This window comes from Podarcis vaucheri (genome assembly GCF_965113315.1).
Source record: "Podarcis vaucheri genome assembly, chromosome: 13".
In the NCBI taxonomy this organism is placed as follows: domain Eukaryota; kingdom Metazoa; phylum Chordata; class Lepidosauria; order Squamata; family Lacertidae; genus Podarcis; species Podarcis vaucheri.
Window position 1 is genome coordinate 17,047,151 of NC_138751.1, and position 23,571 is coordinate 17,070,721.

General features: G+C 46.6%; 1 protein-coding gene across 2 annotated transcripts in view; it reads left to right on the forward strand.

Annotated features, from left to right (window-relative positions):
• Window positions 1-23,571, forward strand: part of LOC309516749 (integrin alpha-X-like) — a 29,898-nt gene that overhangs the window by 4,726 nt on the left and 1,601 nt on the right. For both annotated transcript variants that reach the window (XM_082195562.1, XM_082195563.1), the window contains exons 5-27: window positions 522-636; window positions 1,589-1,716; window positions 2,556-2,704; window positions 2,797-2,950; window positions 3,136-3,268; window positions 4,339-4,415; window positions 6,016-6,136; window positions 6,241-6,377; window positions 7,806-7,946; window positions 10,855-11,058; window positions 11,879-12,009; window positions 13,323-13,486; window positions 13,960-14,111; window positions 14,634-14,765; window positions 16,092-16,165; window positions 17,325-17,466; window positions 18,191-18,301; window positions 19,371-19,453; window positions 19,540-19,623; window positions 20,397-20,469; window positions 21,511-21,618; window positions 22,695-22,772; window positions 22,915-23,037. In XM_082195562.1, the coding sequence (XP_082051688.1) occupies window positions 522-636; window positions 1,589-1,716; window positions 2,556-2,704; window positions 2,797-2,950; window positions 3,136-3,268; window positions 4,339-4,415; window positions 6,016-6,136; window positions 6,241-6,377; window positions 7,806-7,946; window positions 10,855-11,058; window positions 11,879-12,009; window positions 13,323-13,486; window positions 13,960-14,111; window positions 14,634-14,765; window positions 16,092-16,165; window positions 17,325-17,466; window positions 18,191-18,301; window positions 19,371-19,453; window positions 19,540-19,623; window positions 20,397-20,469; window positions 21,511-21,618; window positions 22,695-22,772; window positions 22,915-23,037 (2,814 nt within the window). The remainder of the gene's footprint in view (window positions 1-521; window positions 637-1,588; window positions 1,717-2,555; window positions 2,705-2,796; window positions 2,951-3,135; window positions 3,269-4,338; window positions 4,416-6,015; window positions 6,137-6,240; window positions 6,378-7,805; window positions 7,947-10,854; window positions 11,059-11,878; window positions 12,010-13,322; window positions 13,487-13,959; window positions 14,112-14,633; window positions 14,766-16,091; window positions 16,166-17,324; window positions 17,467-18,190; window positions 18,302-19,370; window positions 19,454-19,539; window positions 19,624-20,396; window positions 20,470-21,510; window positions 21,619-22,694; window positions 22,773-22,914; window positions 23,038-23,571) is intronic.

Sequence of the window (23,571 nt, forward strand, 5' to 3'; positions counted from 1 at the left end):
AAGGAGAAAAAAATCATTTTAAAATTTATTAATATTGTATTTTTACTGCCAGGGATTGGAAGAGGGACTTGTGGGATTTTCTGCTTCAGGTGACAGAGTAACTTGACCAGCTGTGGGTGCCTTGCAACTTGGCTTTGGAGAGAAAATATTGAGCTCAAGCAGAAAATGCCCTGACCTGGCCTTGAGGAGGAATTTCTCTCAATTTGGCTGAGACAATCTAGAGTCACATCTATAGCATACATTTAAAGCACAGTTATGTCACTTTAACAGCCTTTGCTCCCGTGAAAGAATCATGGGAAATGTGGTTTAAGGATGCTTGGAATTGTAGCTCTGTGGGGAGTCTCCTAACAACTCTCAGCACCCTTACCAAACTACAGTTCCCAGGATCCTTTGGGGGAAGCCATGGTCTAAGAGTGCTTTAAACATTTCAATAAATAAGTCTATGGTGTGGATATGACCTAGGTGAATCAGCTTAAGAGACAGGGACCCCATGGCTGTTTTCATCGTTCCTGTCCACACAGGCCTGTGGCCCAACATGGGAGCGTCGATGTGGGGACTTTGATTATCTGAATGGTGTCTGCTATATCATGAGCAATTTTAACCAACCTGCCAAAGAGATCCATCCAGCTTTCCAAGGTAAGATTTGGAGAAAATTAGCTTCACATGCCTCATAGCATATTGCATTAATAAGCTAGGTTGGGGAGCATCGGTTTGGTAAAGGGGAAGAGGAGACAGTCATGCGCATGAAGTTGGACCAAGGTTGTCACACATATTGTGTCCTTTTAATTGCTGCAGCACAAATTCAATATGTGCAGCTTTTCACCATTGCTGCATCTGCATGCCAGGTGAGGGTTATTCTGCAGTTCTAGCATCCCAAGATAAGCTTTGGCCTACCCCATATTGTATTTATCAGGCTATCCCCTTTGAGTTCCATGGCAATTCTCTCCAGTCAAACCATTCTTTTTGTACATTGCTCTGTAATACACAGTGACCCAATATGTCAATTACAAATAAGGAATTTTGACCGCTGCAAATCATACTTGCACACCTCCAGAATGGTATCTTCTACCTGCATCGTGTCTCTCAGATGTCACTCTCCTGAAGGTGTGGATGTTTGATTTGGGGTGACTCACAGCTTAGTTTGGGGTACATGTCCTTGGTTCCTTGTTCATTTTGTTTTTGACTATTATTGATGTGGGCTTGTACACCTGGCAATGTCATGTACTAAAACCAAATTTTCGGTTGGACATAATTCTGGAACATCTCATGTTCCTTTGGAGGTGTGGCTCTGTGATTTGTGGCAGCCCAAAGTTTAATTTGGGATGTTCAGACCCAATTCCTCATTTGCAGTTGTTACCTGAGATTATCATGTGTTAAAGACCGTTGTGCGAAGGGTTCTGACTGGAGAGAAATGTTGTGGCTTTCGAATGGGACAATCCCCACATTATGGAGACCTGCAAAGTTTATTTTAGGATGCTGGGGCATATCGGCTTCCGTTCCTCGTTGAGGCTATTCATTTGTCTTTGTTTTGGGATGTCATGGGAATGCAATCCATTTTCCACACCCATCATGCCTCTTCTCCACTCAGAGTGCACTGTTGGCGTGGATGCTGTGATCTTATTTGACGACTCTGGGAGCATTTCTGATGGTTCCTTTCTCACAGTGAAGAACTTCACCCTTCAGCTAATGGCTTCTGTTTCTGAGGCAGATGTGCAGGTGAGAGCAATAAGGAGCTTGTTGGCGCTGCATGTGGGAAGTGACTGGGTGGGTGTCACTGGGCTTTGCTTCTTAGGTCACACCCCCTCCATAGTTTCAAAGCACTCTTATAGCATTTAAGCAGTCATGGCTTCCCTCAAAGAACACCAGCTTGTTAATGGTGCTGAGACTCATAATTCCCCTTTCTCAGATTTCTGAGAGGGTTCTTTCCCAGCCCCACCTGGAGATGCTGAGGATTAAACCTGGACTTTTTGCATGCAAAGCAGATGCTCTACCATTGAGTTTGAGTTTCACCTGGTCACAGGCCCTGCCAAGTTTGAAAGGAACCCCCATGTGGCACCGGTCATTCTTCATCTGCTGCCCTTAATTCTGTACTCCTTCCCCGTCACTGCCATTGCTGAGCTTTTGGGCTGGGCTGCCCTTCTCATGCCCTCGTGTTACTTCTGCTTGCTTTAGAAAAATATATTGAATGGTTGGGCATCAGGTGCTGTGAAGTGAACCACTGTGTCAGCTAGACTTATTTACCCAGAATGCTTCTCGGCAGCACACGACAGGCAGCTCAAGGCTGGCAGATGTGGTGGTATGCCCCACACACCACAGTTTCTCACCACTCTAACAATTGGCACTCACAATTTGGTGTCATTTGCCAGAGAGGAGCTCCTGGGCTTCAAAGTCCTGAATGTTGACTAATGGTGCCAAAGTGTGGGGTGTGCTCGCTGTATTTTCATTGATGACATAAGCCATTCTCCAAATGATATTGATTCTTCACATGTGCATCTGAACTCCCCACTGCATGGGGAAAGAGGAGCAGTGCAACTTTCCGTTGTCATGTCTTCCAGTTTGCTATGGTCCAGTTTTCCACTGAAGTCAACCTGGTTTTTTATTTTAACTACTACAATGCATTTAAGAGCAAGGTGAAGGAAATAGTCGACGCAATTCAACAGACCAAAGGAAATACTCACATCCCGACTGCCATCCGCTATGTGGCGTGAGTACCAGGGAAATGAATTTTTGGGTTGGAGGAAGAGCCAGGTGCCTTTTGCCCCTTCAGACCCAAGCCAATTGCTGCCTTCTTTGCAGGGATAAAGTCTTCTTACCCAAGCTTGGCATGCGACCTCACAGCAAGAAACTCCTCATTGTCTTGACCGATGGCGTATCCAATGACAGGAAAACCACATTTGATGTCGCTATACAGGCTGCAGATAAGAAAGGCATCATCCGTTATGCCATTGGGGTATGGAGTTCAAAACCATCATTGAGGTTGCAATGTGTGGATTCTGTGGCTGCACCAGGCAAGCTCACAAGTGCAGGATTGGTCCCTTGGGGAACCAAGTGCTGAGGGTATATGTGGCAGGGACCCATTAGTAACGGGGGGGGGGGGAAGACGTCTTTATAGAAATTCCCTGTTGCTTGTTCCAGGTTGGCAAACTAACTAAAACAGATGAGCTGAACACAATTGCTTCGTCACCTAATAATGTTTTCGAAGTCGACAGCTTTGATGCCCTCAGTAGCATTCAGAACCAGCTGAAGGACAAGATCTTTGCCATTGAAGGTCAGTGTCGCAAGGTGATGGAGCATCTTTGCCGATGCTCAGTTTTGTCCAAGAACTATAGGCGTGGTACAGTAAAGGGGGGGGGGCAGGATGTAAAGAACTGAAGTACCTAACAAGGGAATGGTGTTTAAGTTTAAGAATTCACAAAATGACACGGGCACTGTGGAACAGGGTGAGTCGTTGTGTCAGTCATTATTGCTAATGCTGAGGTGTACAACAGATTCACTGACACTGTGCAACCTGACTCTGCCCAGCCGTTTGCAAAGGAGGTGCAAATGTGGGGGTGCCATCCATGCTGAAGCCCCACAACAGAAGTACCGTATTTTTCGTCCCATGGGACGCACCGGCCCATAGGACGCACCTAATTTTTTTGGGGGGGAATAAAGGAAAATCCCCCCCAAAAAAAACCAGGTCGGGGAATCCAAACCAGGTCGGGGAACAGCGGGATGGCGGCGCTGCGCCTCCCCGCTGTCCCTCGAGCTTGTGGGGCTGCCCGATGTCTGCCCGAAGCGCGGGGCGCTCTGCTTCAGCGCTCCCTGCACTCCGTGCAGCAGGCTGCTATCCGCAGCCTGGGGAGCCCTGCGGTAACTCCTGCAGGGCTGCCTAGGCTGCGGATGTCTTCCCGAAGCGCCGGGCGCTCTGCTTTCAGCGCGCCCGGCGCTCCGGGAAGCAGGCTGCTATCCACAGCCTAGGGAGCCCTGCGGGAACTCCCGTGGGCTCCCCAGGCTTGCTGATAGTCCTCCTGAAGCCTGGAGAGCAAGAGGGGTCGGTGCGCACCGACCCCTCTCGCTCTCCAAGCTTCAGCGAAAGCCTGCATTCGCCCCATAGGACACACCCAGATTTCCCCTTCATTTTTGGAGGGGAAAAAGTGTGTCCTAAAGGGCGAAAAATACAGTACTTCTTGTACAAAAGATTACTCTTCTCCCAACCCTGGAAAACTGAATTTGTTCTGCTCTAACATGACCATTTAGAAAGGGCAGATTTTGAGGCCAAGCTTCCTCCTCTCTTTGCCCCCCCCCTTCCATTCTCTACCTCTTGCCTGTCTTAATTATCTTTTGTTTCCCAAAAAGGGACCTCTGGAATCTCTGCTGGCAATTCATTTCAAAAAGAACTTTCTCAGGGCGGATTCAGTGCTCTCCTCACCCCAGTGAGTAGAAACTCCTGTCATAAGAACATATGCTTTGTTTGGGGTATTTATATCCTGCTTTTTAGGCAGACCTCACAGAATGGTTTACAAAGGACCATCCGAACAATAAGTGTGTGTGTGTGTGTACAGTGCTTTTTTCTTAAAAAATGTTTGGGGTACTCTCACTTTGACTCAAGAAATTCACCTTTTTATAGTTCAAACTGGGGAAAATAAATACAGTAAATGGACAAAAGTACAAAGATTCACAAAATGTTTAGGGGTATGCATACCCCTGCGTCCCCCCAGAAAAATGCACATGTGTGTATAAAATAAAAGGGAACAATAACTTTGTTTTAGAAGACGCTATAATTTGCTTCTACTCCCTTTAGGACCCTGGCTTCCAATGTTATGAGAGACAGTGAAAAAGTAATCCAATTCTATTTTCCCATTCAGTTATGCATCTCAGTTGATTCCTCTTAATCCTTCATTCATGAGTTCTGAAAACAATTCCTACCACCAGCCCTATTTAAAGGGAAGTCTCTCCTCATGGGCTGCCACAGCTAGCAATACAACACTGTGTGGGATGGATTTGTCTTTTTGCCGTGCAGCCTTCCCCCACCCCCACCCCCACATTTTCCTTTGGGGAGACTTACTCATGAATGTTTTCTGCTGATGCACACCGTCTGATCACCATATATAGAGAAGGACTCAGTTTCTCCCCCTACCGATTGGTTCGCACCCTGGGAATGTTGTTCCCTTTGTGTGTACGTAGTTTGACTGTTTGGTTCAGGTCATTTGCAGCTCTGTACTCTGCAGGTACCTTCCTGTAGTTCAGCTGTTCCTATTTGTAAACTGATCTGGATTTAAATCTGTATACTGGCCTATAAGGGATAGGACTGGTTGGAGAATAGCTTTGGACTAGATGAGCATTGAATAAATTTAATAAATTTGTGTTGTTTTTTTAAACACCACAATAATTCTATGATTACATGTAGAACACCCTGTTATTTTGTCATGCAGTGTGGAGAAATGCTTGACTTGGCTGTGGTTTGGTCATTAATTGGAGGAGAACTGAGAGGTGCAATTTGACTACTCATGTCTAAAACAGAGAGGGCTGGGGAGTAGAGCTCAGTTACTGATGTTGTTGTTGTTGTTGTTGTTAATTCATTTGTTATATCACCCTTTATCAAAATGTCCCAGGGTGGTGCATAACATTAACACATTTTACGGAGCACAACAAAACACACACAATAAAAAACATAATACTAGACAGCATAATAATCATATAATCCCACAGCTTTAACAAGCCATAGATTTTTTAATGACCAAAGGGTAAAGAGGAATGGTTTTGCCTGGTACCTAAAGACATGTAATCATGGCACCAGCCGAGCTTCTCTGGGGAGGGTATTCCACAGTCAGGGAGCCACCACAGAAAAGACCCTCCAAACCTCTTGGGGAGCAAAGACATAAAAAACAGCCTTGGATGACAAGTGCAGGGGCCAAGTCAGTTCCTATGGGAAAAGGCAGTCCTTCAACACTGAGAAACCACCACCACACCTGGGACTGCAGTCTGTAATCCCCTCACCTACCTATCTTTCTTCACGCCTCCATCTTCTTCCAGGGGCATGTGGTGACTGGAGCTGTTGGGGCTCACACTTGGTCTGGGGGTCTGGAGGAACAGTCTTTGAGAGACCCTCCCCAAATCCAATTCCTGAACATTTCCTTCAATGTCTCATATCTGGGTGAGTGAGGCAGCTTCTCCTTTGCCTTCCATATCTAATGGCCTGCCAGGAGCTAACTCATCCAACTCGACGTCCGCAACCTCCTCTTTCTTTGTCTCTGACAGGCTATTCGGTGGCTGTAGCTCAGCGTGGAAAGAAGCAGTTCTACATAGCTGGGGCTCCGCGATACCAGCACGTTGGAGCTGTCGCAGTCTTTGAAAGCCGGAGTAAGCGCTTGGTGGTATTCCCTGAAGGGGATCAGGTAAGAGGCAGAAACCGGGGTGCAGATCAGTCTCCCATTCACTTCATGTTGGGTGTGAAGGTTGTAAGCTGCCCTGGAAGTTTAGTCAAAATAAAAAAAATCCTTCCAGTAGCACCTTAAAGACTAAGTTAGTTCTTGGTATGAGCTTTCGTGTGCATGTACACTTCCTCAGATACACTAACTTAGTTGGTTTTTAAGGTGCTACTGGAAGGAATTTTTTTATTTTGACTATGGCAGACCAACACGGCTACCTATCTGTAACTGGAAGTTTAGTGTTAAAGCAAGGCAGGCTACCTTAACTAATCTAGAACCGGCAGAAAGATAGGAGCACAGGAGTCAGTCTCTTGGCCCATGTAGTTTGGTGCTGTCTACACTGACTTGGCAGCAGTCAGCTTCAGGCAGCAGATGTTTCCATCCCTGCCTAGAGATGCTGAGGATGGAAACCTGGGACCTTCTGCATGCCAAGCAGGTGCCCTACAGCCTTTCCCCTCTTTCTCTTAGAAAGTTTACTTCAAACACATGAAAGAGACAGAGGGAGTTGATAATCGAACAACTTGTCAAAAATCACTGAGCAGCTGCCAAACAATAAGCAGACATCATACTGATAGGGACTAGGAGTAAATCCTGCGACTACAGTGGTACCTCGGGTGACATATACTTCACGTTATAGACGCTTCTGGTTACAGACTCTGCTAACCCAGAAATAGTACCTCGGGTTAAGAACTTTGCTTCAGGATGAGAACAGAAATCGTGTTCCGGTGGCGCGGCAGCAGCAGGGGGCCCCATTAACTAAAGTGGTGCTTCAGGTTAAGAACAGTTTCAGGTTAAGAACGGGCCCCCTGAACGAATTAAGTTCTTAACCCGAGGTACCACTGTATTAAAATCTGAAAAGGCTCTATTCCTGTGTTTCTCCTTTTTCTTGTGCCCCTTCTGACTGACCTTTATTTGGTCACAGATTCCAGTTGACTAACTGATTAATTCTGCCATGGGATACTCCTGTCAGTCTCAAACTGCTTCACATCAATATTCCAAGAGGGTTTTGGGCCTACATCTTCTCTCTCTCTCTCGGCCAAACTAGACATGAAACTAAAGATATGAGTGCCATTAGCCTGCCCTGTTCTTAAAATCTAAATAATTGGTGGTAAAGCTGTGATCCATGGACCTCATTAAACCACCTAGACCTTTTGACATGGGTGTAGCCAGGTTTTTTGTTGGGGAGGGCCTTTTGCTTGGGAAGGCATAACCTCAGTTAGCTATGTATTTTTTATGGGGGGGGGGCAGCTGCCCCACCCTGTCCCCCCCTTGGCTACACCCATGCCTCTCAATTTTGCCCATGAGTCTGTTTTGGCAAAGATTAAGCCCACTAGTCTAATTTGTCATCTTCACTTCTGCCAGTCACCTCCATATTGTATTTCTATTTCTTTCCAGTTGGGTTCTTACTATGGGGCTGAAGTCTGTTCCGTTGACCTAGATGAAGACAACAATACCGACCTTGTTCTGATCGGGGCACCCCATTATTACAGTAAGAACCAAGGTGGGCTTGTTGATGTCCGCTCTATGAATGACCAGGTGAGGAAACGCACCAGTGGTAGGCTTGGGAAGGGTGGGGGGTGGGAAGAAGGGGCAAGGAGGAGGATGGACCAGACTTGCTCACATCTGGAATAATAATAATAATAATAATAATAATAATAATAATAATAATAATAATAATATATTTATACCCCACCCATCTGGCTGGGTTTCCCCAGCCACTCTGGACGGCTTCCAACAGAAAATACAATAACCTATTAAACATTAAAAGCTTCCCTAAACAAGGGCTGCCTTCAGATGTCTTCTAAAAGTTTGGTAGTTATTTTTCTCTTTGACATCTGGTGGGAGGGTATTCCACAGGGCAGGTGCCACTACTGAGTAGGCCCTCTGCCTGGTTCCCTGTAACTTGGCTTCTCGTAGCGAGGGAACTGCGAAGAAGGTCCACGGCACTGGACCTCAGCGTCCGGACAGAACGATGGGGGTGGAGATGCTCCTTCAGGTATACTGGACCGAGGCTATTTAGGGCTTTCAAGGTCAGCACCAACATTTTGAATTGTGCTCGGAAACATACTGGGAGCCAGTGTAGTTCTTTCAAGACCGGTGTTAAAATGGTCTCGGCGGCCACTCCCAGTCACCAGTCTAGCTGCCGCATTCTGGATTAGTTGTAGTTTCTGGGTCACCTTCAACAGTAGCCCCACGTAGAGCACATTGCAGTAGTCCAAGCGGGAGATAACTAGAGCATGCACCACTCTGGCGAGACAGTCTGCAGGCAGGTAGGGTCTCAGCCTGCGTACCAGGTGGAGCTGATAAACAGCTGCCCTGAACTTCTGGAAAAACTGAACTTCTGCTCCATCCAGCTTTCATGGGAAATGCTAGGATGCAGCTCAGCTTGATGAGTGGTTAATGGAGATAGAGAGGGGAATTTTTAAAGATTCCCAAACTTTCTCACTGTCCTTGGATCTCTGTGCTGAACTTTCCTTTGATGTTAGACTGATAAAGCTGATCAAATTTCCTTCTTTGCAGTCTTGCTTCTGAAGCTGATGGGGAAAGGGCATCTTTGGCAGTATCTCTGCTGAATGCGAGGGGGGTGTAATAGAATAGGATTGAATAGTAGAGTTGGAAGGGACCATGAGGGTCATTTGTCCAACCCCTGCAATCTTTTGTGCAACGTGGGGCTCGAACTCATGACCCTTGAGATTAAGAGTCTCATGCTCTACCAACTGAGCTATCCCAGGAGCCAAGCATGGCTCTGCTGCACCTCCAGATTTAGTTAGAACTAAGAGCTCTTTTCTACCCAAGTATGTCTTGCCTATAAAAAAACCCCACCCTGGCCCTTTTTATTTTCCATACCAAGTGTCTCTGTGTGCGACTGCAACCAAGGTGAGCTTGCTCTCCTAGCAAGGACTCGGTATGCAGTCAGTTTCCAAGCTGTGTGCTAACTCTGCAGAGTATAATCAACACATTTTATTTTCAAGAAGCATTTGAAGGCCGCTCTCTTTACTTCCTCCTGTGATTGGTGTTATGTACTGAAGTTCTCACCCTGGGCCAGCAGGGGGATACTGTAGATAGTTTTCACTCAGGTCCACATATGCAAATAAGGAATTGAAAGTGACGTTCAGTGATTGGATAGTTACAGAAAGTTGTTACTGTTGCTTGTAGTTGAGCTCTATATAAGCAGGTTGGCTGAACCCTTCAGCCCAGTTCAGTTCTGACCTGTGAATAAACAAGAGCTGTTTGAAGAATCGCTGTATCGTCTGATATGTTCACCCACAACTTAACGATTGGCTTCCGTTATGCCCTTTCCCTGTGCACAGTCTCTTATTGGGGCCAAGCTAGATGTGATATTGTGTGAACGCAATTAACGCATACATTAAAAAATGAATAAATAGCCACCTGGGAGGGAGGGAGAGCAGCAATAGAACCACAGCCACACTCTGCCACGATGATCCCTATCTGAAGCTGCCCAGTTGCTGCCCGTGGACACTTCTCTCTCAGGATTAATAGCAGCTCTGAGAGGTGATTTTTCATTGGGGTCACAGCAGGGAAATGAAAGGATTAACCCTTCCCAGCACACTGCAGAGCTGTTGCAAAGTGTTGAAGTCGTCATGGGTTGTATCCAGCTAAGTTCTACTCAGTGTAGAAATGGATGGATCCAAGTAAGGATTAGCATTGCACAACCTCTGCCCGCCCCTCCGAATTTTAATTGTTTCCTTACAAGTCAATCATGGTACAAAACTGGACCTTAAATTGTAACACCAAGGCAGAGACTGCCATCTTAAGCTCATAGATGAAATAAGATTTAACTGGGGGACTCATGTTCACTAGGACAATAAACATCATCGTCAGGCCCCAGGAGGTTGATTGAGGTCCGTTTAATCCAGCATATGCGTTTTGCTTGTATTGCCTCATTGATTTTAGAGAATGGTCTTAGCTCATCTTCCCACTGTGTCTATTTTTTTTTTTTTTTAAATGTCATACTAATGCTGCTTTAAATGCTGTTCCTTCTTCCGGTTACAGTGGTGCCCCACAAGACGAATGCCTCGCAAGACGGAAAACTCGCTAGACCAAAGAGTTTTCCGTTTTGGAGGTGCTTCGCAAAACAAATTTCCTATGGGCTTGCTTCGCAAGATGAAAATGTCTTGCGAGTTCCTGCTGGTTTTTTTCCTCCCCCCCTTTTTCTAAGCCGCTAAGCCGCTTATCAGCTGATCCGATCAGCAGATAAGCCGCTAATAGCGCTAATCCGTCAATGGGCTTGCTTCGCAAGACGAAAAAACTGCTAGACGAAGAGAATCACAGAACGGATTATTTTCGTCTTGCGAGGCACCACTGTATTGATTGTTAAATGTTGGAGTCGTTTCAATGCCAAATATATTTTCTGCCTTGAAATTTGGTTAAGGGAAGTTGGAGAGCGTATAACTGTGTTAATAAGTCACACACTTCCTGGCAGGGTCACCTTGTTTCCCTCCAAACGCTTCGTGGGGAGCCTGGCAGCAGCTTTGGCCGTTTTGGGGCAGCACTCTGCGCTTTAGGGGACATAAGCGGGGATGGCTTTGCAGATGTGGCGATAGGAGCCCCCATGGAGGATGAAGATCGTGGGGCCATTTACATCTTCCTGGGAGAAGCAGGCGGGCTGAAGAAACACCACCACCAGGTGAGCCTGAGAGTCAAAAGTGCATATATTGTCTGTTTGTCTGTGGCAAGGTGGTCCAATGGTTAAAGAGCTAGGCCAGGGATGGGGAATGTGTGACCCTCCTGATACTGGACTACAACTCCCATCGTCTCTGACCAATGGCCATGCTGGCTGGGTGGTGGGGGGAGCACAGGTTTCCTATTCCTGATGCAGGCAGTACAGATTCAGTCCCTCCACATCTCTCCATTGAATTCTTATGAGCCGATTCCTGAATCAGTCTCCACTGATCATTGGTGAAATGGGAACAGTAAAGCAACAGAGTTGTTGGAACGCAATTGCAGCCAAGTCTGGATAGAAACCCAGTTCAATACATAATCTCAATAACCGCTCCCTTTTTGATGACAGATGTGATCCCTGCCTCCCCAGTATTGGGCCCAGAACATCTTTGCACAGATTAATGCAGAATCTGTACTTCTATAATTAAAAAACAACAACAACAACAACAATAGATGTGACAACTTGCATCCAGTAACTAAACAGCACATTTTATAAATTCTGGCTGTTGTGGCGCACGCGCACACACACACACACACACACGTACAAAGAAAGTGTGCTTCTTTTTTCAAAACTATTATAGTTTGCCCTATGCAGATTTAATTAATGAATCCTTTAAAGGACTTAAAATGGAATTGATTAATTGGCTAATATTTCTCCAACAAAGGCATTGGAGAAATGGGCAGGCGGAATAGCTGAACTGAGGGTGTGTCTCCCTCATCTGCTGAGGATCCCTAACCTTCCTTGTTCCCCTGTTTTCTCTTTCTTTCCCCCTCAAAATATTTAGCGGATTGCTGCCAAGTCTCTCTCCCTGGTGCTCTATTATTTCGGACAGTCCATCCAAGGAAGAATGGATCTGAGCGAGGATGGACTGACTGACCTGGCTGTTGGGGCGCTAGGAAGCGCAGTGCTGCTTCGGTAAGAATGGGCGAGGGCGGTAATGGGTGTGGATTGTGAGTAGGCCACAAAGGGCGGGACATAACTGCAATGTGTGTTCCCCAACTACCTCGAAATTCTGCATCCTGAACTAGATTTTAAAAACCTGCACAAACCTGTTGCGTGTACTCTGGCCAACTAGCCGTCAGTTTGGTGCACCCTAATTGCCCGCATTTTTCTGAGCATGGCTTGAGCCTGCTGTGGCAGTTGCTACACCTTCCTGCCAGCTGTGATGCTGCCCCCATGTGGTGGGGAAGAAGAAGGCTCTTAATATATCAGGCTGCTGGGAGTGTGGATACGCTAGCTCAGGGGTCAGCAAACTAAGGCCTGGGGGTCAGATGCAGCCCACCAGGCTCATAAATCCGGCCCGTGGACCCTGCCACCCACTCGGTCAGTCCCCGCATGCCATGCAGGGACTGACTTCTGCGACGCTGGCACAGCTTCTGGGTGGGAAGCTCCTGCCACCAATCCGAAGCCGCGGACGGCTCTGGGCAGGTGGCGACACTGGTGTGGCTTCGAATTGGCTGCAGGAAGTTCCTGCAGCCAATCTGAAACCTTGCCTCCTGCGGCTGAGGTAAACCCGGTGTGGCCATGGACAGAGAGGCTGGAGGGCAGGCGGTGGGTCTGGGCCATGGCATGGGCATTGTGAAGGGTGCGTCGCAGGGCTTCAGCCAGAGCTTGGCGCACCTGCTTGCCCTTCGCCTGGTGCCCTGCTCGGTGCTGCTGCTGGTGGCACGCTCGGCGGCCGCGCTGGAGCAGCTGGAGGGCGAGCTGCGCGCCACCTGCCCGGTGCTCCGAGTGCGTGGCCTGCCCGTTGACCTGGCCTCAGAGAATGGACTGCAGCATGTGGTGCACGCCTCCTGGGAGCTCTGCAGGGATGGGCTGATGGAGCAGCTGCTGCTCATCAACAGCGCCGGTGAGCGGACGGCGCAGAGACGTGCTCCTGAGCACGTGCAGAGTGCGTTCCTCCTCCAGGTCCAGAGGCAGCTGCGGGATCGGCTTGCACGGTATTTATATTTTTCAAAATATAGCCCGGCCCCCCACAAGGTCTGAGGGACAGTGGACCGGCCCCCTGATGAAAAAGGTTAGCTGCGTTAGCTGGAGTCTGTAGATGATGAAAGACCAAGCGTGCTGAATATGAAGCCCAGAGACCTATGCGGAGTCTGAGTGGGGCACTTCCTGCTCCAGGAAGTTAATGTGGGGCTGGGTTCCAGACTGGGCCTGATCCAGGGCTGCTGGCAATTTGGACAGCTGCTGGTTTGAACAGGCCTCCCCTTTTATCCCCTGCCTCCCAGATCTCGGCCTGTTTTCACAATCAACTCTTCGCTGACTTTCTCGCATCGCTGGATCCCCTTGGACGACCCTAAGTGTGGAAGCGGGAATGTTTCAGGAATTGCTCCCCGCGGGAAAACCAGTCTTTGTTTCACCCTAAAACTCATCAGCACAAAATGGACCCACGGTAAAGGCACCATCTCAGTTCTCCTTTTGCTTAGTTATTTTTTTATTTTTCGTGGACTTGTTTGTTCCTTTCCCCTCACTTATTCTCTCTGCAGCTGCTCATTATCTTATCATTTTTTTTAGATCCCATTCTCCCAGCCTGACTCTTATTGCTTATTTTCCTCACTTGTTTTTCTTATCCATTCCCTCTTGCGTTAAAAATGATGTTTAAGATCAACAATTCTTTCTGACTTTCATTTTCTCAGTGATTCTCTCATTAAATTCATAGTGACTCCAGACTCCCATCTAGCGCAAGAATGGGGAATCCCTCGGCCTCCAGATGTTGCCGAACCACAACTCCCATCAGCCCTAGCAAGCATGGCTATGGGTCAGGAATGATGAGAGCTGGTGTTCAGTACATCTTGGACAGCCAAAATGTTTAGTTCGTTCTGCTCCTGTGATCCAATTTGTTTCTATGTTTTGGAAAGAAAATAGGTGCCCTGCAAGCTGCGATCTCATTTACTCTCCGGTCTGATGCTAAGCAGTCTCCATCACGCCTGACGCTAGAGAATGAGGCTTCCACATTCTCAGACACCATCCTGGTTGGAACTAGGCCAGTCTGCGTCGATAAGATTCTCCATGCTCCAGTAGGTTGAAATATGGCACCATGGGTAATTGTAGGGGTGTGTGTGTGTGTTTGTGTGTGTGTGTGTGAGAGAGAGAGAGAGCGCTAGGAATATCTAATGCAGAATTATCTCAGCACCTCACCAGACTTCAGCTCCCAGAATCCTTTGGTAGAAGCCATGACAGTTACAATGGTCTAAAAGTGATACAGTAAATAACCCTCCTGTTGGAGAAACACTGATTTTTGGAAGCTCACAGTATTTAGAAACATTGCTGTGGGAATGATGACTGCATTTTCAGGGAGAAATGTATTGGCTGAGTGCAGTGGCGTGGCGTGGGTTGTCTGCACCCGGGGCAAGGCAAGTAATTTGCGCCCCCTAACCCGTGGATTTGTGCCCCCTAACCCGTGGATTTGCGCCCCCTAACCCTAACCCCCAGATGTTGTGCCCGGTGTGGCTGGCCCCCCCCTGCACCCCCCACGCTACGCCACTGGCTGAGTGGAAACTTGTGATTCCCTTTTTTTTTTTTTTTTTACTGTCTTCCAGCTCTGCCTGGATGATTCCTTCTCTCCACTTGTGCTACGGGCAGATGTAACGGCCGAGGGGGAGCCAGATGCCTCTGAAAGGAACCTACGCCCTGTCCTGGACCCTGGAACTAATTTGTCTACTGAGATCAAGGTCTTATTTCCTGGCCATTTCCCTTTCAAGCCCATCTCCTAGGACCTAGGACAAAGCCCCTTCCATCAAAGAAACGGCTCAGCCCAGAGTACTTAGTACAGAGGGCTTTGTGGACTGGGCAGCCCTCAAATGTTCTAAATAAATGAACCTTGCTTAATCTAAGCAGATCTAGGTCTGGTCAGTGCCTGGGTGGTGGAAACTTGTGCACGCCAAAGGGAAAGTATTATAAATGTAATAATGAATACTGAATGCACAGTGGAAATAGAACTCAGCAACTTTGTTGCCTTAGTTTGTTTAACAATGATGACCAAAAGAAATACAGTGGTACCTTGGTTCTCAAACGCCTTGGTACTCAAACAACTTGGAACCCAAACACTGCAAACCTGGAAGTAAGTGTTCCGGTTTGCGAACTTTCTTCAGGAGCTGAACTTGTTTTGAGTGCCACACTTCCATTTTGAGTGTTACGCTGAGTTCTGTCTGTTTTTGCTATTTATTTTGTGTTTTTGTTTTTGTGACTGTGTGGAATCCAGTTCAGCTACTGACTGATTGATTGTGTGACTGTAGTACATTGTTTACTCCTTCATTTTATGGTTCAGTGGTCTTGTTAGATAGTAAAATTATTGATAAATTGCTGTTTTAGGAGTTGTTTTTAAAAGTCTGGAACAACTTAATCCATTTTGCATTACTTTCTATGGGAAAGCTTGCCTTGGTTTTGGAGCGCTTTGGTTTCGAAACGAACTTCCGGAACAGATTAAGTTTGAGAACCCAAGGTACCACTGTAGATGAAAGGATAAGGGAAAAAACATTCTCACAGAGAACTTGTATGCTTCTGTAGACTTTACCGAAATATTTATTTATTAATTAAAACATCTCAACCACGCTTCATTCAAATATATCTCAGCACAAAAACCCAAAATGCAATAAAAGCAAAACATGACCCTGGTCTGGCCCAAGCAGTGACCGCAGCCAGGAGGTGTCTGTTGGCCACAGAGACCTGGGGTCCCAGGGTCACGTACTGGTAATCCCATTTCAATAATCAGTCAGGAAAGTCAGACCAAGGAGAAGCCACATTCCAGCAGGGGCAAAGCCAAACAACCAGAGCTTAGAGTCCAGGGGGCAGGGGCAGGCCAAGGAGAGTTATGGTTGCAATGAGGTTAGCCAAGCAAAGCGAGAGGGTAGATCCAGATAAGCAAACTCACGCAAGCTAGGAGAGGTCCCAGCAATCCAAACAGGTAGCACCATGGATATCTCCAAGTAGCCTCCCGGTGAGAAGCGAGAAAAGACCTTGGAACACCCTCGGAGGCTCATTTCCTTTTATATTGCCAGGTTCCCTTCAAGCAAGACTGCGGCCTCGATAAAATTTGTGTATCTGATCTTCGAATCTCCTTTAACTTTTCAGGGTGAGTAGCCTATTTTGTGCTTATGAGGGCCATCCCAATATTTTTTTGCTGCCCTTAGATGCTGTGCCTCCGGACCCCTTCCTGGTTGGTTGGAGCATGGTGCCGGTAGCGCCGAGGTTGCAGGTTCAATCCTCGTATAGGGCAGCTGCAGCTTCCTGCAACTCTGCAAATGCTGTGATTCCAGGGGTGCCCTGTCACTGACCTTCGCTGAGCAGCAACGCTTCTGAACATCGCAGGAGGGGAGAGGAGTGCTGTTTTTCTCAGGCCCTGCTTGTGGGCTTCCCCCAGGCATCTGATTGGCCACTGTGAGAAAAGGATGCTGGATGTGGAGGGTGACTGGCCCCACCCAACAGGATCCTTGCTATGCACTTACTCGGAAACAGGAGCCAAGAGGTGCAACCCTGCCATTCTCTTGGAGGTTGCATGGGATGTTGGGTTATGACTCTCGGCGAGTATGAAGCAGTGAACGAGCCAATAAATAATAAAATAATGATGATGATGATGATGATGGTGATGATAATAATTTATTATGTATACTCCGCCCATCTGGCTGGGTTTCCCCAGCCACTCTGGGCGGCTTCCAACAGAATATTAAAATACAATACACTAGAACATGTGGGGGTGAACCTCTTTAATCATGTGCTTGCCAGTTACTTTAATGCGCAACCTGAGTGTTTCTCCCAGAATTGCCCATACACCAGGGATCCTGAGAGTCCCTCTTGGCTCACACAGATTATTGGCTTTCTTCAGGCACCTTGAGCTGAGGAGTGGGAGTCAGGTGATCTGCTTCACCAGCTAGAACAAAGTGACATTGATCATTAGGTCAAATTCTTTGCCATTGTTTTCTTACAACTCTAGTGGTGTGACTGTGCCCATTTTACAGAGTGAGAAACAGAGGTGAAGAGACAGAGAGACTTAGGAACATAGGAAGCTGCCTTATATTGACTCAGGCCATTGGTCCATCCAGCTAAGAATTGTCTACACTGACAGACAGGGTTTTGTCTCAGCCCTACCTGGGGATTGAACTTGGGACCTTCTGCGTGCAAGGCAGATGCTTTAACCACTGAGCCATGTTGCCCAAAGGGAACTTCCAGCTTGCCCAGCGTCTAACTAGTGAGTTCCTGGAGACTGAGCAAATGTTTCTCTCAATAAATTTCAGGTCCAAAGGTCTTAAACTGAGTCCAAATTTCATACTGAACTTAACACTGAAACTAGAAAACGTGGGAGAGGCAGCGTACAACCCTCACCTTTCATTTTACTACTCTTCTGTTTTGTCCTTCCGAGGGCATTCCGTTCTTCAGGTGAGTTGGATGAATAATTCGGGGGTGGGGGAGAGTAGAAGATGGGGAAAGGTTGGAGGCAGAGGATGCCAGGGATTCTGGAAGACAACTGAAGACTTGTGGATAAGGAGATGAGTGTCTGATAATAATAATAAGATATAGGCTCAGCTACCAATCTGTTGTTTATAAACCCCTCCTTCAATATATGAAACCAAAAATAGTTTCTGGAGACTTAAGCCCTGAGCATATTATCTGGAGATAAAGCAGAGGTTTGGTGGCCAGCTGTCATGTATGATCTAGTTGAAATTCCTGCTTTGCAGGGGTTGGGGTGAGATAACCTTTGCGGTCCCTTCCAACTCTACAATTCTATGAAAGTTACAGAGATTTGTATCTTTTCCAAGGGAGGGGAAAGGAGCTTGTGAGGGGCAATTCTGAAGGGTGGGAGGGGAGTTGACCCAAGGGGGAAAGGTTAAGCGGTCCCCTTGGTCCCTAGTTCAAGACTGCAGCCTCCCTTGGCTGCTGTTCGTTTAAACAACCAAGACCCCTTGAAAAAATGTGCATGTGGCCCCATGCAGTTCCGCCCAAGGTGGAGGTGGTGGGGAGCCTCACCAGTCTTAAGCCTTCTTGCCTGTTCATTCTGTTTTCTGCTACTTTGTGGTAAACAACAGAAATCTCTATTCCTCCTTTGTAATTCGCTTGTGATTTTACTTAAATGATTCATACCCCCCTCCATCCCTCATTCAAGTCCAATTGGCGTCTCTCCCCGGCCTGCCAAATGCATGGACCCCAAGGAAATGCGTCAGTTCGTCACAGCTCCTGCCGCTTCAACCCACCAGTCCTCAAGGGAGGCACCCAGGTAACGAGTGGAAGTGGAAGCCTGAGAAAATCAATGTGCGAGTGAAATGGAATAATTGGGCTATGAGAGAGAGAGAGAGAGAGAGAGAAAGTTTTAAGAATGTGAAAAAGGTACAGGAAAGAGAACAGAGTGTTAGATTGTGGTATGTGATGCATTTATAGGCAGGGCTGCTGGTGTTCCCCAGAAGCACAGAATTCAGCATTGCTCTTTCTATTTTGGTTCTTACCCCCCCCCCCCGGTTTCTCGTCCATATGCCGGAATAGGGGATCATTACACTGGATGGCGTGTGTGGTGACATCTAAGAAGCCAGAGAGAGCTGTCAGATTTGAATAGTATGAGTAGTCTTTTGCCTTTCTCTGTGACTGGTAGAAGCCAAATCAGTTATGTAAAATAAGCCAAAGGGAGCAGATCTGCTGCGTCAGGCTGCGGATTTTGGGTTACTGCCAGGGCCAACCTCAATAGTGAGGTCAGATGTTTGCTGGCACTCCAAGACCAGCAGAGGACTCAGCTCCCCAACAGCCCCTTCAGTCTCTTCACTTTGCACAGGGAATTCAAGAAGCTCAGGAGCAGCACTGAGAGAATATTTGCGCACCATGCATCGTCTTCCAAGTTAAAGGGAGGCATAGAAATCGTGGAACTGGTTACCTGGCTTCACAACTTTTAATTTGGGGGTGCTGGGACAGTGGGACGCAGAGAGCACACTTTCCTGTTGATATCAGATGCTTTTGACTCTGGACCAATGGCTTCATTGGGATTTTGAACTGTCTCCCCCTCATTCTAGCCAACTCTCAAGACTTAAATGATCCAACACTGGTTCGATTCTACTGAGAATGTCTGACAGTCAAGAAATTATCAGTTTTAAGATGAGAATATATATATCTAGAGGTCCAGCATCTTCTAACCTTCTGGACCTCTGTGATCTATCAGCTGTGCCACCATACTGAAAATGGGCCTTCGGTCTTGCTTTTATTTAAAAGTTTAAGAAAGAATGATGAGGGTGGGTAACAGAGCCGAAATGGAAAACTGTGTGTCTACAGACTCAACCATTTCTGCCTTTTGTTCTCTCAAGGCCGTACTCCAGATTTCCCTCCAGTCCTCGAAAGGCGACACTTGGAATGACACTTTTGCTTACTTCGACATCCGAGCCCACAGGTAGGGGAAGGCACAGCATGTCTCTGTCTGCCTCTGCGACTTCTCCTTGCCCATCACTAACTCTCCTTTCGCTTGTGGCCTTCCAGTGAGAACGAGAACGACACACTGAGCGACAACGAGGCCACAGGCCGGCTGCCTGTGCTGCACCGAGTCAACGTCATCGTGAAGGGGTAATTGAACACCCACATACTCTTGTCCCCCACGGAGAGCCATGAGGGAGGGTCAGAAGGAGGCTGTACATTTTGGACCTTACACAACAAACAGCCTCACATATCAGGAAGGAACCATAGCATCTCCAGCTGAACAGCAGTGGGGAACTGTAGGCCTGGGGGCCAAACGCTTCTCTGTCTGGCCCTTGGAGGCACACTGTCCTCCTTTGCACCCTGTGTGGTTTTGCATGGCTGAAATCTTGAACCCTGATAACGCCTCTTGTTTGTCTGGACGAAGGATAGAGACGGGGGTGTGAGTGTCTGTAGAAACTAGCCAATATGCTGTAGATAAAATTTACCCCTGTTGCCCTGCCCACTTTTGTCTAAGGCCCTTCCCACTATTGACATGGGGCCTTTGGGAGGTTCCTCAGAAGGGAATGTGGCCCCCAGGATGAGTAAACCCCCCACCCCCGAGTTAAAGGGGTGCCATACATATGCGTCACAAGACCTCTTGATTCCTCTTGGGAGCAACACAATTGATCATGTGCTCTAGCTCTCAGGCAAAAAATTGCCAGGGGTGGCGGGTAGGAAATGCTCACCCCTTGGAGCCACAGAGAGAGTGAAAAATTCAGAGTTTCCTCCAGCCTGAAAAATCCCACGATTCCTCATGATTTTTAGCAAATTCAGAGTGCCTTTGCTCTATCCCTGGCATCTCCCTGATAATTTTGGCAAAATGTTCCATTTAATACTGGACGTGATCTCGATGTCCTACATAAACATTTGTCTTTCCCCAGGCTGGCGTCCACGGCGTACCTCAATTTCTCCACCAAGATGCCACAGAAGAAGACTCTCATGCATGCCTTTGAGGTAATGTGTCTTCTTCTCCCTTCTGTAGACAACCACACAGTTCAAACACCTGTCCACCCTCCTGTCGTTTCTCCCTGTGTCCGTACTTAGAGCAAGAATGGGGAACCCGTGGCCTCGAGATGTTGGTAGATTACACTTTCCACCTTTCCATGACAGATGGTCATTCTGACTAGGACTGATGGGAACTGGTGTCCAACTCTAGCTGGAGGACCACTGGTTCCCCAGTCCTGCTTTGCAGGAACAACTCTCTTTGAGGCTCATCTCCCAGCCACCCGGCCCTCTAAGATCTGAGGGAAAGACCTCAATTTCAGTTCCTTCCATTTGCAACCTGACAAGAAATGTTTTGGGTTTTTTTACAACAGTTTTTGACCACATGCTTGATAACTTCTATCATCTTTCCGCTGATCTTCTTTTTTTTTTAAATAATATTTATTGCTTTTCCATCAATTTAAACACTACAAAAAAGAAAAAAGAAAAAAGAATAGACAATACAATACAATGCAAAAACACTACATAACACTAACACAAAACACTAACACATTGAACTAACAAAACAAAACAAAAGCAATTTAAAACACATCAAATAATTTCAATATCTTATCTTTCATTCACTTATTTCAACAACCTCCTCACACCTCCCTTTTTGTATTCCACTTCTGTTAATTATTTCAGCAATTCCTTTCCATCTTCCTGTTTTCTATCCTAAGATTATCTTAACATTTTGACCTTATTTTTTCCCTTTAATATTCTATTAATCTATTTATACTTAATTCCTTATAACATTTCTACTAAAGCCATATAACTTCATTCCAACATTCTTCTAACGTTCATTAATTTTGCAGTATTTCTGTAAATAGTCTTTAAACTTTTTCCAGTCTTCTTCCACCGACTCTTCTCCCTGGTCTCGGATTCTGCCAGCCATTTCCGCCAGTTCCATATAGTCCATCAACTTCATCTGCCATTCTTCCTGGGTGGGTAAATCTTGTGTCTTCCCTTTCCGCTGATCTTCTAATGCCCCTATTTCCTCTTCTGTTCTGGCAGGTTAGAAATTTGGATTCGACCGCTACTCCAGTCAACGTGACCTTTGAACTCCCCTTCAACACTGAAGTCGGATTTTCCTGGAATGTAACCCCATCCCACAGGGATGTGGTGAGTAAAAGATTTGAGGAAGGGTGCGCTGCAGAGGGGGTGCCTTATAAATTAGAAGTTGTGTGAGCTGGGATTTCTGGACAATTGGGGGTGGGTGGGAAAGGGGATAATGGAATGAGAGTTGAATAGATTTGGAGGGGAGGGTGTTTTGGAGATACATCTTGTTTGTAGCATATATAATTATTATTACTATTATTATTTAAATGTTTATAATCTGCACTTACATAAGCTATATGAGAATGGCCTTCAGCACATAAAATAGAAGAAAAGTCATTCCATATATATCCGTAAAACCTAATTAACATCAGTAATACTGGCTGGTTAAAAAGAGAGGCCCACTTTATGAAGACCTGTCTAAATAGTACAGTTTTTGGAAGACGTCTAAAAGAGGGCAGCGACAGTTCCTGTGGAAGTGGTGGGGAGTTCCACAGGGCAGGGCCTGCCACACTAAAGCTCAGCTCCTAAGAAAGGCTGTCTGGACTTCAGGTGGATGAGGAACCACCAGAGAATGAAGTGCCCCCGCAGATGGTCTCCAGGATCAAGGTGGAGTATGAGGGATCAGGCAGTTCTTAAAATACTTTGGACCCAAGTTAAATCAGGGCTTTGTGAATTAACACAAGAAATGTGGAGCTGGCAAATCAGCAACAAGCGCAAACTCTCTCAGCAGTGGAATATCATGTTGCCAATAACTTCCCCTGGGAGGTATTTGGCCCCTGCGTTCTGCACACCGTCTGGACCAGATGCAAGGGCAGCCCCACAGAAAGCAAGTTACAGAAATCAAACAAAAACCAACAGTGAACTCAGACAAAATGCTACAGTCCGCATACAAGTGGTATTAGCAGCTTGGGTGACCCGCAAGCACTTCTGCAAACAGCGGCAGCAACAAAACCTTGTGGGGACCGGAAACCCCCAGAGGCAGCCCAGGGAGAGCTGGACCAGCTCAGTGGATGTGAAATGCTGACCTACTGTTGAGTGAGGGTTGGGGGGCAGAATATCCTGGGAGAGGGCATGGCTGGCTGGCTGGAATACAGGAGTGCCACCTTTACCCCTACAGAGTATTGCCTGTTTTCTTCCAGATAAACCCGTCCTCATGTCCGATAATGCCCTTGCCCAGAACAAGTCCCAAGACTGAAGACCTCAAAGGACCCATCACAGTAAGAACCTGGTGGACAATGCAGGGTTGGCCGGTGGTTCATAGAAGGGTGTGTCTCTTGCCGAGGACAGACACACAGCTGCCTCTGGAGTGGAGAGGACATTTAGTAACCCCAAGGTTCTCTGTATTTATTGTTTTGACAGAGAGGGTGCTTGGGGGCCACTGTCTGCTCCAAGTTTCAGTGCCTGATCGCCAATCTCTCTCGGGGAGAGTGGGTCAAGTTCAAATTTTCATGGAATTTTAGCATAGACGACATCGCTAGCAAGGTGAGTGGTGCTCCCTTCAAACGGTAAGGAATATGGTTGGAGGGGAAGTTTCCATTGGAAGCTTGGAAAAATAGGAGTTTTTTTTTAAAGATTCCTTTTCCTAGATCAACCTCCACACCTGACCATTTATTTATCATTTGTATTTCTTTTAAAACATTTATATACTGTTGTATATCAGACAGCTTGAAAGCGCTGCACAAAATAGTAAAACAATAAATTAAATTGGACACTCTGAGGCAGCACCTCGCTTTTGGAACCTCCCTGCTGTTGATATTTGGCAAATGTCCTCCTTTTATTGCTGTTCTTTTAATTGATTGCAACAAGTTTACCCAGACATATAATTCAGTTGCCTATATCTGTTTAAAAAGTTCAATTGGTTTTGTGTTTTAATGCTAATTATTGTATGTATATTAGGTTGTTGTTGTTTTTTAAAAAAAATGCTTTATGGGTTATAGCTGTGTTTCTATGCATTGTTTTATATGTACCCCGCTTAGAGAGTTCTTTGAGTAAGCAGTGTGTACATTTTTAGAAATA